Here is an 11,557-nt window from a genome sequence, read left to right on the forward strand (position 1 = left end):
ACAAAACATGGTCAGGTCAAAGTGTCACATCCAATTTTTGGTCCCAAATTTTACTTGTAGTCCACTGTATGAATAATTTTTGGGAATAAGATGTAACAGTTTACTTTATTTTGTTATCCTCACTTACATAAACAAACTATAGTGTCCTGGACTCACTAGTAAAAAAATAATACAAAATTATATCTGTCTGAATAATGTTTGTTTGCATGTATATATATATTAACACAGAAATATTTTTTAAGAACATTAACGGATAAGTTCACCCAGAAATGAAAATTCTGTCATTAATTACTCACCTTCATGTCGTTCCAAACCTGTAAGACCTTCGTTCATTGTTCATCTTCATCATGGTACTCTTGTCAACGTATGGCGGAGGCTGACACGGAAAAGAAGAAATTGTTGAATTAAGTTATCATTTTTTTATTTTTTTATTTTTTTTGCACACCAAAAGTTGTAGCTTCATAAAATTACGGTTAAACCACTGACGTCACATGGACTATTTTAACAATGTCCTTACTACCTTTCTGGGCCTTGAACGTGGTAATTATGTTGCTGTATATGCAGGGTCAGCAATTCGGATTTTATCAAAAATATATTACTTCATCAATATATTTTGTGTTACGAAGATGAATGAAAGTGTTACAGGTTTGGAACGACATGAGGGTGAGTAATTAATAACAGAATTTTCATTTTTGGGTGAGCTATCCCTTTAAAGGTTGTCTCTGTAATTGCACTGATTATATGGCTGACCAGCTTTCTTGCTGAGATATTATATGTGCTTGTCTATATACACAAAACTGTGTGTGTGTGCACTGTTTAATGCATTAATAATGAGTTGAGGTTGGGCCAGGGGAAAAAGGTCCATTAATCACTCCATTACAGACACTCCCTACTTTGCCCTGCGTTGCTTCCCCTCTCCCTTCCTCTCTCCTGCCCATCGCTTTCCTTTGTTCTTTCGCTCTCATTGTTTCATTGGCTGAACATTTTTGATTCAGTGCTGCTGCAGAGTCAAGCAGTGCACACACACACACAAAGCAGAATGAAATCTATTATTATCTGACATCCATTGACTGTTTAATGAAATATATGATGGCATTGTCTGTTCCTGTGTTTTAATAGACACCAAAACACATATAACCAGTGAATATTACAAGGTTTTTTTTTACATTGTTGTTCGGTCTGTCTCTCTCTCTTTTTGTAGCATTCAACGGGCAGCCCTGGTAATTCTTGAACACTATTACAAGGATTTCTCAGTTCATAACCCTGCCCTACTGACGGCTGCTAAGTCCAGGGCAGCTAAACATCTGGCTGGGCTGAAAGTCTACAATGTAGATGGTAAGTTTAATCTGTGTAAAATCAATGTCTGTTTTATCACTTGACTGTTATTGTCAAGTCACATTTGGAAAGCCTATAGAAAAGCCATCAGAATTGAAATGTCCTCAATATATCAAATGTTCCTCCTAGACAGCAATGAGAGCCATCTCCTGCTTCACAAATTATTGTCCTGAGAAAAAGTCTCTAATAATGCAGCATGTCTCCTCTAGAGTTTCAGAAAAGAGCAGTTTCACAATTTTTACAAATCAAATATCTGAGATTTCAACATCAACCTTTCTCATCATGTTTTTCCAACATCATATTATCTGAGCAATGCTATAAAGCCAGGGGCCCTTATAATCAGCAAAACCTCAGTAAAACATGACGTTTTAATGCATTTAATTTAAAATGGCAATTTAAAAGCATGCATTAAATACATTCAACGGGTTTACTCGCTACTGTTAAAGAGAGAGTTCACCCAAAAATAAAAATTACCCCATGTTTTACTCACCCTCAAGCCATCCTAGGTGTATATTACTTTCTTCTATCAGACAAATACAATCAGAGTTATATTAAAAATGTCCTGGCTCTTCTAAGCTTTATAATTGCAGTGAATGGCTGTTGAAATTTTGAAGTTCAATAAAGTGCATCCATCCATCATAAAAAGTTCTCCACACGTGTGAGTGAATCGAAGTGAATCGATGCATTTGTGTAAGAAAAATATACATATTTAAGACTTTATAAACCGTAATCTGTAGATTCCTCTAACTGTCGTATGTGCGCTCACGAGAGAGTGACTTTCCAGCGGATGACATAGGACGTAGGCGTAGAGGAGTACTTTTTATGATGGATGCACATTATTGGACTTCAAAATGTCAGCACCCATTCACTGCCATTATAAAGTTTGGAAGAGCCAGGAGATTTTATAATATAACTCTGATTGTATTCGTCTGAAAGAAGAAAGTCATATACACATAGGATTCCTTGATAGTGAGTAAATCATGGGGTAGTTTTCATTTTTGTGTGAACTATCCTTTTCAATGAATACCAAAGTTCACCCAAAATTAAAATTTAGTGAAAATTTACTCACCCTCAGGGAATACAAGATGTAGATGAGGTTGTTTCTTCATCAGAACAGATTTGGAGAAATTTAAATGGATTTCATCACCAATGGAGTTCATGTTTTAATGAAGACAAAAGCTCATCTACATTTTGGGTGGCCTGAGGCTGAACTTTAACTCCTAACTTTTGTATATCAGTATGTGTAACAATTCACATGTTATACGAAGTATAAAGTAATATCTAAAATGAATTTTGACTAATTTTTTGTTTTTACTTTATGTATTTGTGTTTGTCCAACCTTGCTCTTCTCCACTATATGTAACCAAATGTCTCATTTGTTTCTATTTGTATCCTTCATGAGAAGTTTTAACAGACACATCTGAGACCAGTTGAGAAAATTGATACTTGGGATCAAGATAAAATCTTCCAGCTAGTCAAACCAACTTTAGAACTCCTAAGCTGTGAAATAATATTGTCCTGAACTTATTAAATATAGGTAGACATACTAAAACAAACACTTGTGCGCACATTTAATGCAGCAACTTGGCCGTATCAGTCCGCTATTAGTGTGTCCCAAAATTGAGTGCGGCGGCACATATAAACACCATATCGGATTAGATAACGTCTCATGTAAACAGTCCACAGAATCTTCCATTGGGAATGATTTTAATCGCAATGACAAAAAAAGTGTACATTTAAATGTGGTTAGTCACCACCAACATCTAATGCATCCTGTCTGATTGTTTCTTTCTACAGAGTTTAAAGCCAAACTGAAAAGCTATCTTTTCGATTGTAAGTTCAGACTGTGTAATGCATTCAAAAATCTTCCCACAGAGACACTGAATTGATGAGCGCTCCACGTCTTGGTTATTTGCTTGCGCATGCTGTCATTGTACACTGTGCACAAGGTCACAGACTCATCCAAAAAACGATTTGCATCAAGAAATCCTACATGTCTTGACTGTCATGAAGAAAACACACATTTCTGCACTTGCTATGCTCTCAAAATCTGAAAAATAAAAAGTCAGTAACTCACCCCCATTTCTCAAACACACCCAGTCTCTCTCCATCACTATCTCTCTCTCTTTTTGTTTGACATTTATGATGTGCTGTCAGCACAAGAAATGTACACGTACCATAATGCAGATCAAGATATACCCCCTTAAGCACTCAAACCTTCCTTTATGCCTGTGGCTATCGAACCGGGCCAGGAATGTGTGTGTGTGTGTGAGTGTATGAGTATGAGTATGTGTGTGAGTATGCACGTATATGAAAATCAGCAGTGTGTAGTTCTTTGTGCTTTGAACGGATTGTCAGAGTATTAATAATGCATCACTTGGAAGAATATTCTCCCCTCCCCAAAAAAAATTCCACATCTCTTTTTTTCCAGGGTTCAAAGCGCTCTCAAATAGCCTACACTCAACTACATGTGTTTACGTGTGTGTAAAATTAGTTTAGTATCTTGTTTCTCTTAATTCTCCACTTTATTTTTATGTGTATGTACATTTTTTTGTTTTTGTCATGTTAGTTACAAATAACAATTGATAAAAGGGTGGTCTCAAGATTTGTTGGTCCACTTTCAGTGATTTCTGGAGGTGATTCAGTGAGCTAAGAGATCACAGACCTGCCCTGCTACCAAGGAGAGTCATGCTGCCCTTGTCATGCATTATTAATTATATCTGTGACCTGAATATGGATAAATATGCATAAATGATTCTGTTCTCCACATTACTATGCACACAGAGCTAATATGCATTACGTGTGATCATCGTAACCCAACTGGACATAAAAATGTGCTTGGCTGCCAGTGAGCTTTTTACTGTACATATACACTACTGTTTAAAAGTTTTTAAAATGTTTTTGAAACAGTTTCTAATATTCACCAAGACTGCATTTATTAAAAAAAAAAAATACAGTAATATTTATTACAATTTAAAGTAGCTGTTTTTATTTGAATATATTTAAAAATATAATTTATTCCTGTGATGGCAAAGTTGAATTTTCAGCAGCCATTACTCCAGTCTTCATTGTCACTTGATCCTTCAAAAATCAATCTAATATGTTGATTTGCTGCTCAAGAAGGATTTCTTATATTATGAATGTTAAAAAAACAGCATTTATTTGGATGTTACTTTTACTATATTTACTGTCACATTCAATCTATTTAATCCATTCTTGCTTAATAAAAGTACATTTTTCTAAGAAACAGAACACAAACTTATGAAGAGTAATATATATGACCTGCCTAATATATAAACAGAAAACTGAAACAAACTGACAATAAATTAAAAAAAAAAGGGAATTCTATTTATTATTTATGACGATTATTAATTAATGAATGCTGTTAAATTACACATTTACATGATAATCTGCAACAGAATGATGTATCATGTAATTTTGATCAGGTGTTACAAACCCCATGGGTCCAAGAGTGACAGGAGTTGTAATATTATATTCATGCTTCACAGATTAAGCAATGGGTCAGTTTTTGAAAGGAATCTGTGTTTCTTGAACAAGGTCAAAGTGACTTTTTAGTGTATTAAATTGTACATTTGTTCTGTCCCATAATGCTAACCTTCCTTTGGCCAGGTGCTGGTAGCGATGCTGCAACCGCTCAGTCTCGAGCTAAAATAGCAGCTGCCGCCCGACAGAGAGACACCAGCCACAATGAGCTGTACTACGAGGAAGCGGAGCATGAAAGAAGAGTCCGAAAGCGCAGAGCACGGTAAGAGAAACAATAGAGGGACAGAGTTGCAATTAAATTAAAGCATGCAGTTAAATTAGATAATAAAGTTGTGGTTTTAAAGAAACTACTGCAACCTAATATGCATCATTTTCTCCTTCCAGGCTCGTGGTGGCAGTAGAGGAGGCCTTCACACACGTTCGACGGCTGCAGGAGGAGGAGAAAAAGAAGCCTCCGGGAGATGAGATGGATCCACGTGAGGCAGCGCAGGCCATCTTCCCCTCCATGGCTCGAGCACTGCAGAAATACCTGCGCACCACCCGTCAGCAGCACTGCCACAGCATGGACAGTATTCAGGCCCACTTGGCATTCTGCATTACGAACAACATGACCCCAAAGGTGAGACAAACAGAGACACAACATAGTGTATGTGACATGAATCTAAACTTCTGCCATTTGACACCATCAAAAATGTTCTCAAATATATATGATTCAAGCGCCCATAACAGGAGTCACACTTAATAATATTTACATTGCACAGCATAAATGAGTACGCCCCGTCTGAATAAATATAAAAGATGTATTTTCTTAATGATCACTAATATAATTCATGGAAAGATGACAAAATTGAAATGTATTAAACATATACTTAATGAAAACAACAAAATAAATGCCAATATTTATAAGTATATACGCCAAATTTGTTTAAATGAAGGATTGCAGAAATGAGTACACCCTAGATTCAATTCAGGAAATGTATAATATTCTAGTACTTAGTATGTCCTCCAGAACTTTAAGTATACTGCTCTGACCCGTGTACAAGTTGATGACAAATTTTCACATATGTCCTGTTTAACTCCTGGAGAATGACCTCCTTAAATACCCTGGTCTTTACTGGGGAGTTTTGCTCAGCTCGTCTCTACAGAATCCCCCACAGCTGCTCAAAAGCATTAGATTGAGTGAAATACATGTCCACTGAAGGATTTTCACCTTGGGAGAATAAATATCTTCATTGTCATGCTGAAAAAATAAATGCTCAATAATGCAGGGAATGAGGGTAGGGTAGCATCTTAAGTTTCAGTTTTTTTGTACTACATCACACAGTGGCGTGTGAATTCACAACAGCATTGTTAAAGCACAACTCCCTCACACGTTCAGCGCTCATACATCGCTATAGAAGAGCTTTACTACCACTGAACATCACTGTGGATACCAGGCACTTATCACCGTACTCCTCCTCTAGCAACACCAGAACATTTTGGATGCTTTTGGATGACTTGGTCTCTTGAGACCAGAATATGGATTCCCCGAAGTCTATATTTTGTAAATATGGGCCTTGGAAGAGATTAAATTAGTTTATTGTGCTTTGGCTACAGTAGGTAATTCTAGTGATGATAACTACCATGCATGTCACTTCTGCAGGCATAGTGTCATTCTTTTCATAGCTTTTGCCGGTTCTGAGACACTTGCCTGGTAAAGACTTGATTATTGCAGGAGCCTTGTTACAAGTCCATTGTTTTTGAATGTTGGTGCTACTTCTGCCATATATTTACACTTAAAACAATTTGGTATTCCTCTTGTACCATTGTACTCTTTGATGCTAAGAAATAGGTCACCTGGTAGTTCTCTCCCAAGTGGTTTTATTGTTGCCAGCATTAAGTATGATTCAGTAGGCCTACACGCCTACACTTTTTTTTTGTTAAGTTTTATTTGGTAACTTTCATGAGAGTGTACTAATTTTTGCAACACAATATTTTATCACTCTGATAAGAAAATCTTATTTTGCTGAATAATTTCAAGTACTGCTCACTGCAGAGCCGAATGGCCTCCAGCTCCCCCTCTCTGGATGTCCAGCTCCACCTCTGTGTGAACTAATGGGTGGAGTTATGTTTAGGATAGGGTAAGGGGTAGGGTTAGGGTGTGGTTAGGTGTTTATCTCCACCCATTATCTCCAGCGAGGGGGAGCTAGAGCTCCAGCTCCTCCCATTTGGCTCTGCAGCGAGCACCCTCTCAATAATTTTTACATTCTTTTTTGGTAATTGATCAAGCAGGCTTGTTGGAACATGATATCTCCAAAGAACCCTAACATGTCTTCTAAGTAAAGAGTAATTGCTGAATTTATTATGTTTTAGAGGGGGTGTACTCATTTATGCTGTGCACTGTAGGTTTAAATTTAAGATGTAAAGTGACAGTTCACCCAAAAATAAAAATACTGTTATTAATTCCTCTCCATCATGTCGTTCCAAACCCATAAGACCTTTGTTCATCTTCGTTCACCTTGTCTTTCCGGCCCCTATCTAGGCAAACTAAGCTAGAGGAAAAAATCTTAAGAGATTCCAGTCTCAATTGGGAGACAAGTTTTCCTCTACCTAAGCAAACGAACATGAAGTGATACAGTATGTGATTTTGGATGCAACTTCTGCCTCACTATTTGATTATTTACTCAAAACTTTCCTTATTGGTATGTGATGAAAATTCATTTCTAGTTCTTTTTTGGTCTTTTTGTTCCAATTAGTGTTCCATCTAATTAAATCATATCACTGTCGAATACTAGCAGACATCGGTGAACAGATATGGATGCTGTTGTTCCCTGCTAGGCTTTTCTGGAGAGCTATCTGATGGCTGGGCCCACACTGCAGTATACAAGAGAGTGCTGGCAAACCCGACAGTGGACGTTGATCAGCGAAGCATCGGTCACCAGTCCCCTCCGTCACGGCTCTGAATTCCAGCTCAAGTCATCTGACTTCAGTTTAGTGGTCACCAGCAAAGCTATCCCTCACCTCAAACTCAGTGAGGAGTACGTCCACCCCAAGTCCCACAAGTTTGTACTACAACTACAGTCCGAGACCTCCGTCTGATGGATTTGGTTGCTTTTGTCTGTTTGGTTTTCTACACTTGTAAATTTTGGACTAGTACTATTTTGTTTGAAATTCTTTCACTTTTTCACAGTTTATAAATGGCATTTTACATAATGGATGTATTTTGATACAATATTTGTTATTATCATGAACAGAAGAGAAAAAAACAAACAAAAAATATGTATCTGTGCTGTATGTATCCGATAACCTAGTGCTGACTAGTGTCATTGTGTGTTTGTGCTGCTTGTCTGTATGTTTCTTTCTGCATAGAGCAAATGCTGATTATGTACTGTGATAAGCATCAGACTGAGGCATAATGGGTGAAGTTTGGTTTTTGCAAGTGCAGTAGATATTGTTTAGGATATCTATGTTTGTGAGACATGTTTTTCTTTTTCCTTCAATTGACCACAACTGATGAGTATCAGATCATATTGGAGTGAAGATCTAGTAAGGTCCATCAGTGGTATAACAGCCAAACATACATGATCATTTTCAGCTTGTTTGATTGTTTGATTTCTACCATTTTTATATGTTTGGAAGAAAAATGGGTAATATATTGTGAGAAACAAAACAGCCTTTCCTTTGAGATTAATAAATTGTGATTTGTAGTTTGCTTCTTTTTTGTGTGTTAATGAAATTGCGAATAAGGTATTTTTACATTTAATTTATTTTTTATTGTGTATGCATTATCATTAAAACTTGTGTTCATAAAATGCAAGCCCATTAATGCTGCCTAACACATTTATAAACCTTGCTCTTGACTGTTTTTGTCCAAGCTTGACGTTTTATTTGCTTATGAAGCAAAAATAGGGGAAAAACTGTCATGCCTTTTTTTCTACTTTTTTTTTTTGTATTTAATGATGAAGAACAAATATATTTTATATTATTCCCACATTTTCTAGCTGTTACAGGATATATTTTCCCATTGCATATTGTCAGTTCTGTCCTGTCTGATCATACAAACCCATCTCATTCAGTTTATTCAGTCTATGTCATAACCTATTAAAAACTACAAACCTGCTTCACATTTATAAAGTTGAAATATTGCAGATTTATTTTACTGAAGAAGCTGTTTGTATCAATAGGGAGAAACTCTTAGAATTTAACTCTGTGCATTAAACTTGCGTTGATTCTTTGCTTCATTGTGTCAATGTAATACTAAGCCTTTGGAAGACCTAGCTAGGAAAAAAAAAATAACAACTAATTTTCTTTAGGCAAAAATTTTAAAATAAACCAGATTTCGCATTTCAAATGTTACTTTCTGTGTTTTGCTCTTCAGTGGAATAAATAGTGGAACTGTTTTCTTGTAAGACTGATCAGAGATCAAAACTAGGACGTTTTGTGCCAGTTTTTTTTACTGTATTACACTTTAACTTGAAGTATTGGGTATTTCTTTGCATCAAATGTGCAGCAAGAACATGTTATGATTTGTCACTTTTCTTAGTCACTTTCAAACTGGAATTTATCTTTCTCAGTTACCCTAATATTTGTATGTATATATATAAATATGGCATATTTCATGTATTAAAAATGTATGGTATGTATATATATTTATTTATTAGTGTATGTAGTTTACAATCATTTTGTCTACACCTATGCATGTGCATTTATGTTTTATTACTGTACACCATAATTTCCACTGTGGATATAAAAATATAAAATCATTTTGGACAATTGCATTGAAATGGATTGTTTAAATCAAATTCAGTTTAAGGAAACTGAACAACTAGATCACTCAGACCTTTAGTAAGAATAATAGTGTGCTGTTTAACTGGAACACTAGATGTCACTGTGGTGCCATGATGATTTAAACTGAAAAAAATAGTGCGGTGAGTTGATGTTGAGTTGTAAAACCAAAATTAATTTTCCACAATCCAATCGGAAGTGAGCACCCCTATGCCCTACTACTCACTATGAAAAGCACTTGGAGAGGGATTTTGGAGGGAGCAGGACATTTGTTTTTCATAGTCTGTCATAATGGTGCAGCCATTTGTGCATTAGAGTTTTTCACATTTGCTAAAACACAACCCCATTCTCTGAACGAAATTCTCAATAGCCTATATGCTTTCCAATTGAAGGTTCATGAGATGTTGAGATGTGCCTTTGAGCTATTTCGGAGAACTGCTTTATCATTGGTTGATCTGTAGACTCTACATTAGTGAAAGTCAATATTCACTTGAACAGTTCATGGTAAATTTACAAAAAGTCTAAGAGAAATGTGTAGAATATGCTTGACAGTTTAAGACAACTAGATCAAAAATTTAGCATTTACTGTAAAGACATATACGATGAGCTAATGACTTGATGTTTTGAGGGGTAAGACTATAGCACAGAGAGCTATATACATGTAATACATTTTGAGTAACATGACAATAGGAACTGATAATGCAGGAAACAGCAAACAAATCACTTGCATAATCAGTTACATGAACGTACCAATGCAAACACAACTTGTTCAAAAAAATTTGAAACATTTTATCATGTGCACAAGTGACTAGACGATGTGGAGGTTAAATAAGCAGTTTTGAGAATTTCATTTCTGATCTGAGAAAAGCACCAAACTGTAAGCTGACTTTGGCCCTTTAATCTAAATCGAAGGTTCTGATTGGTGTGTGATAAATTTTGACTCCTAATGTTTCCACTTGTGTAATTGTGTGCTAATTGAGCTCCAACTTTTCAGACTTGAATGAACAATATTGAATGCTAGTGCTTTCTAAATGATCACATGGTGTAAGCACTGAGAAATGTATGGATATATATATATATATATATAATATATTATGTATATGTAAATATTTTGAAACAAGTGTGAAGAATTTTAAATTATTGTGTGTAAACGATGACAGCCGTGTTGCAGTTGTGCTTAACTTTTGCTTTCTTGTGTTTAAGGTTTTGCATCACAAGTTCATCACAGAGCAAATTGTGTCTTAGTGAGTGAGAATGTGTTTAGAATTATGCAAAAAGAGTGCATGAGATCTGCAAACAGTGTCTAAACTGCCTGAACTTGTTTAAGGTTTTAAAACAACTACCTCAAACTAACTCCTCACATGTGCAAACACTTATTGCTTTACTTAACACCAACCAAACATGGCTTTAGAATAGGCCTAGGCCAAAGGTCGAGGTTATACAGTTTTTTCCCAGTTCTATTTTTGAGACCAGAAAAGAAATTCTCAAAACTACTGTACTTGTTCAACCTCCACATCATCACTTGTGCACATCATAGCAGTTTCTCATTCTTCTGAACAAGTTCATTTCTACACATTTCTATTAAATTTGCCATAAATTGTGCAGGTGAATCGTTTCACTAAGAGAATGTAGATCAAACAATGATAAACTAGTTCTCTAAAATTACTCATACAGTGCAGCATGCAAAAGCAAAGTTCTGTCAAAAGTGTGCTTCCTGTGTTTGCCTTTCCATTTTTGTATTTTTACCTTTGTGTCCATATTTCTTTCTTTTTATATATATATATATATACACACTTTTGAAATGGATATATGGCATACATAAGAAGTGCATCTTTCTGAATTTCAATTCAGTAACTGTCATAAAGAAAACTGTCAAAAAAAGAGTTTGTTTTCAGTCTTGCTTTCATGTTTACTGTGAATTTTTCAACATCTCTCAGCCAATTTCTTTCAGTCT

The 11,557-nt window shown here is 35.7% G+C and overlaps 1 protein-coding gene across 6 annotated transcripts in view; it reads left to right on the forward strand.

The window, feature by feature from the left end:
* vangl1 (VANGL planar cell polarity protein 1) overlaps positions 1–9,924 on the forward strand; it is a 37,313-nt gene extending 27,389 nt beyond the window's left edge. For all 6 annotated transcript variants that reach the window (XM_051119976.1, XM_051119978.1, XM_051119974.1 and 3 more), the window contains 4 exons: positions 1,202–1,335; positions 4,966–5,101; positions 5,224–5,458; positions 7,657–9,924. In XM_051119976.1, the coding sequence (XP_050975933.1) occupies positions 1,202–1,335; positions 4,966–5,101; positions 5,224–5,458; positions 7,657–7,917 (766 nt within the window). In that variant the 3' untranslated portion in view covers positions 7,918–9,924. The remainder of the gene's footprint in view (positions 1–1,201; positions 1,336–4,965; positions 5,102–5,223; positions 5,459–7,656) is intronic.
* The last annotated feature ends 1,633 nt before the right edge of the window (positions 9,925–11,557 follow it).

The sequence above is a fragment of the Labeo rohita genome, chromosome 9, assembly GCF_022985175.1.
Source record: "Labeo rohita strain BAU-BD-2019 chromosome 9, IGBB_LRoh.1.0, whole genome shotgun sequence".
NCBI classification, from domain to species: domain Eukaryota; kingdom Metazoa; phylum Chordata; class Actinopteri; order Cypriniformes; family Cyprinidae; genus Labeo; species Labeo rohita.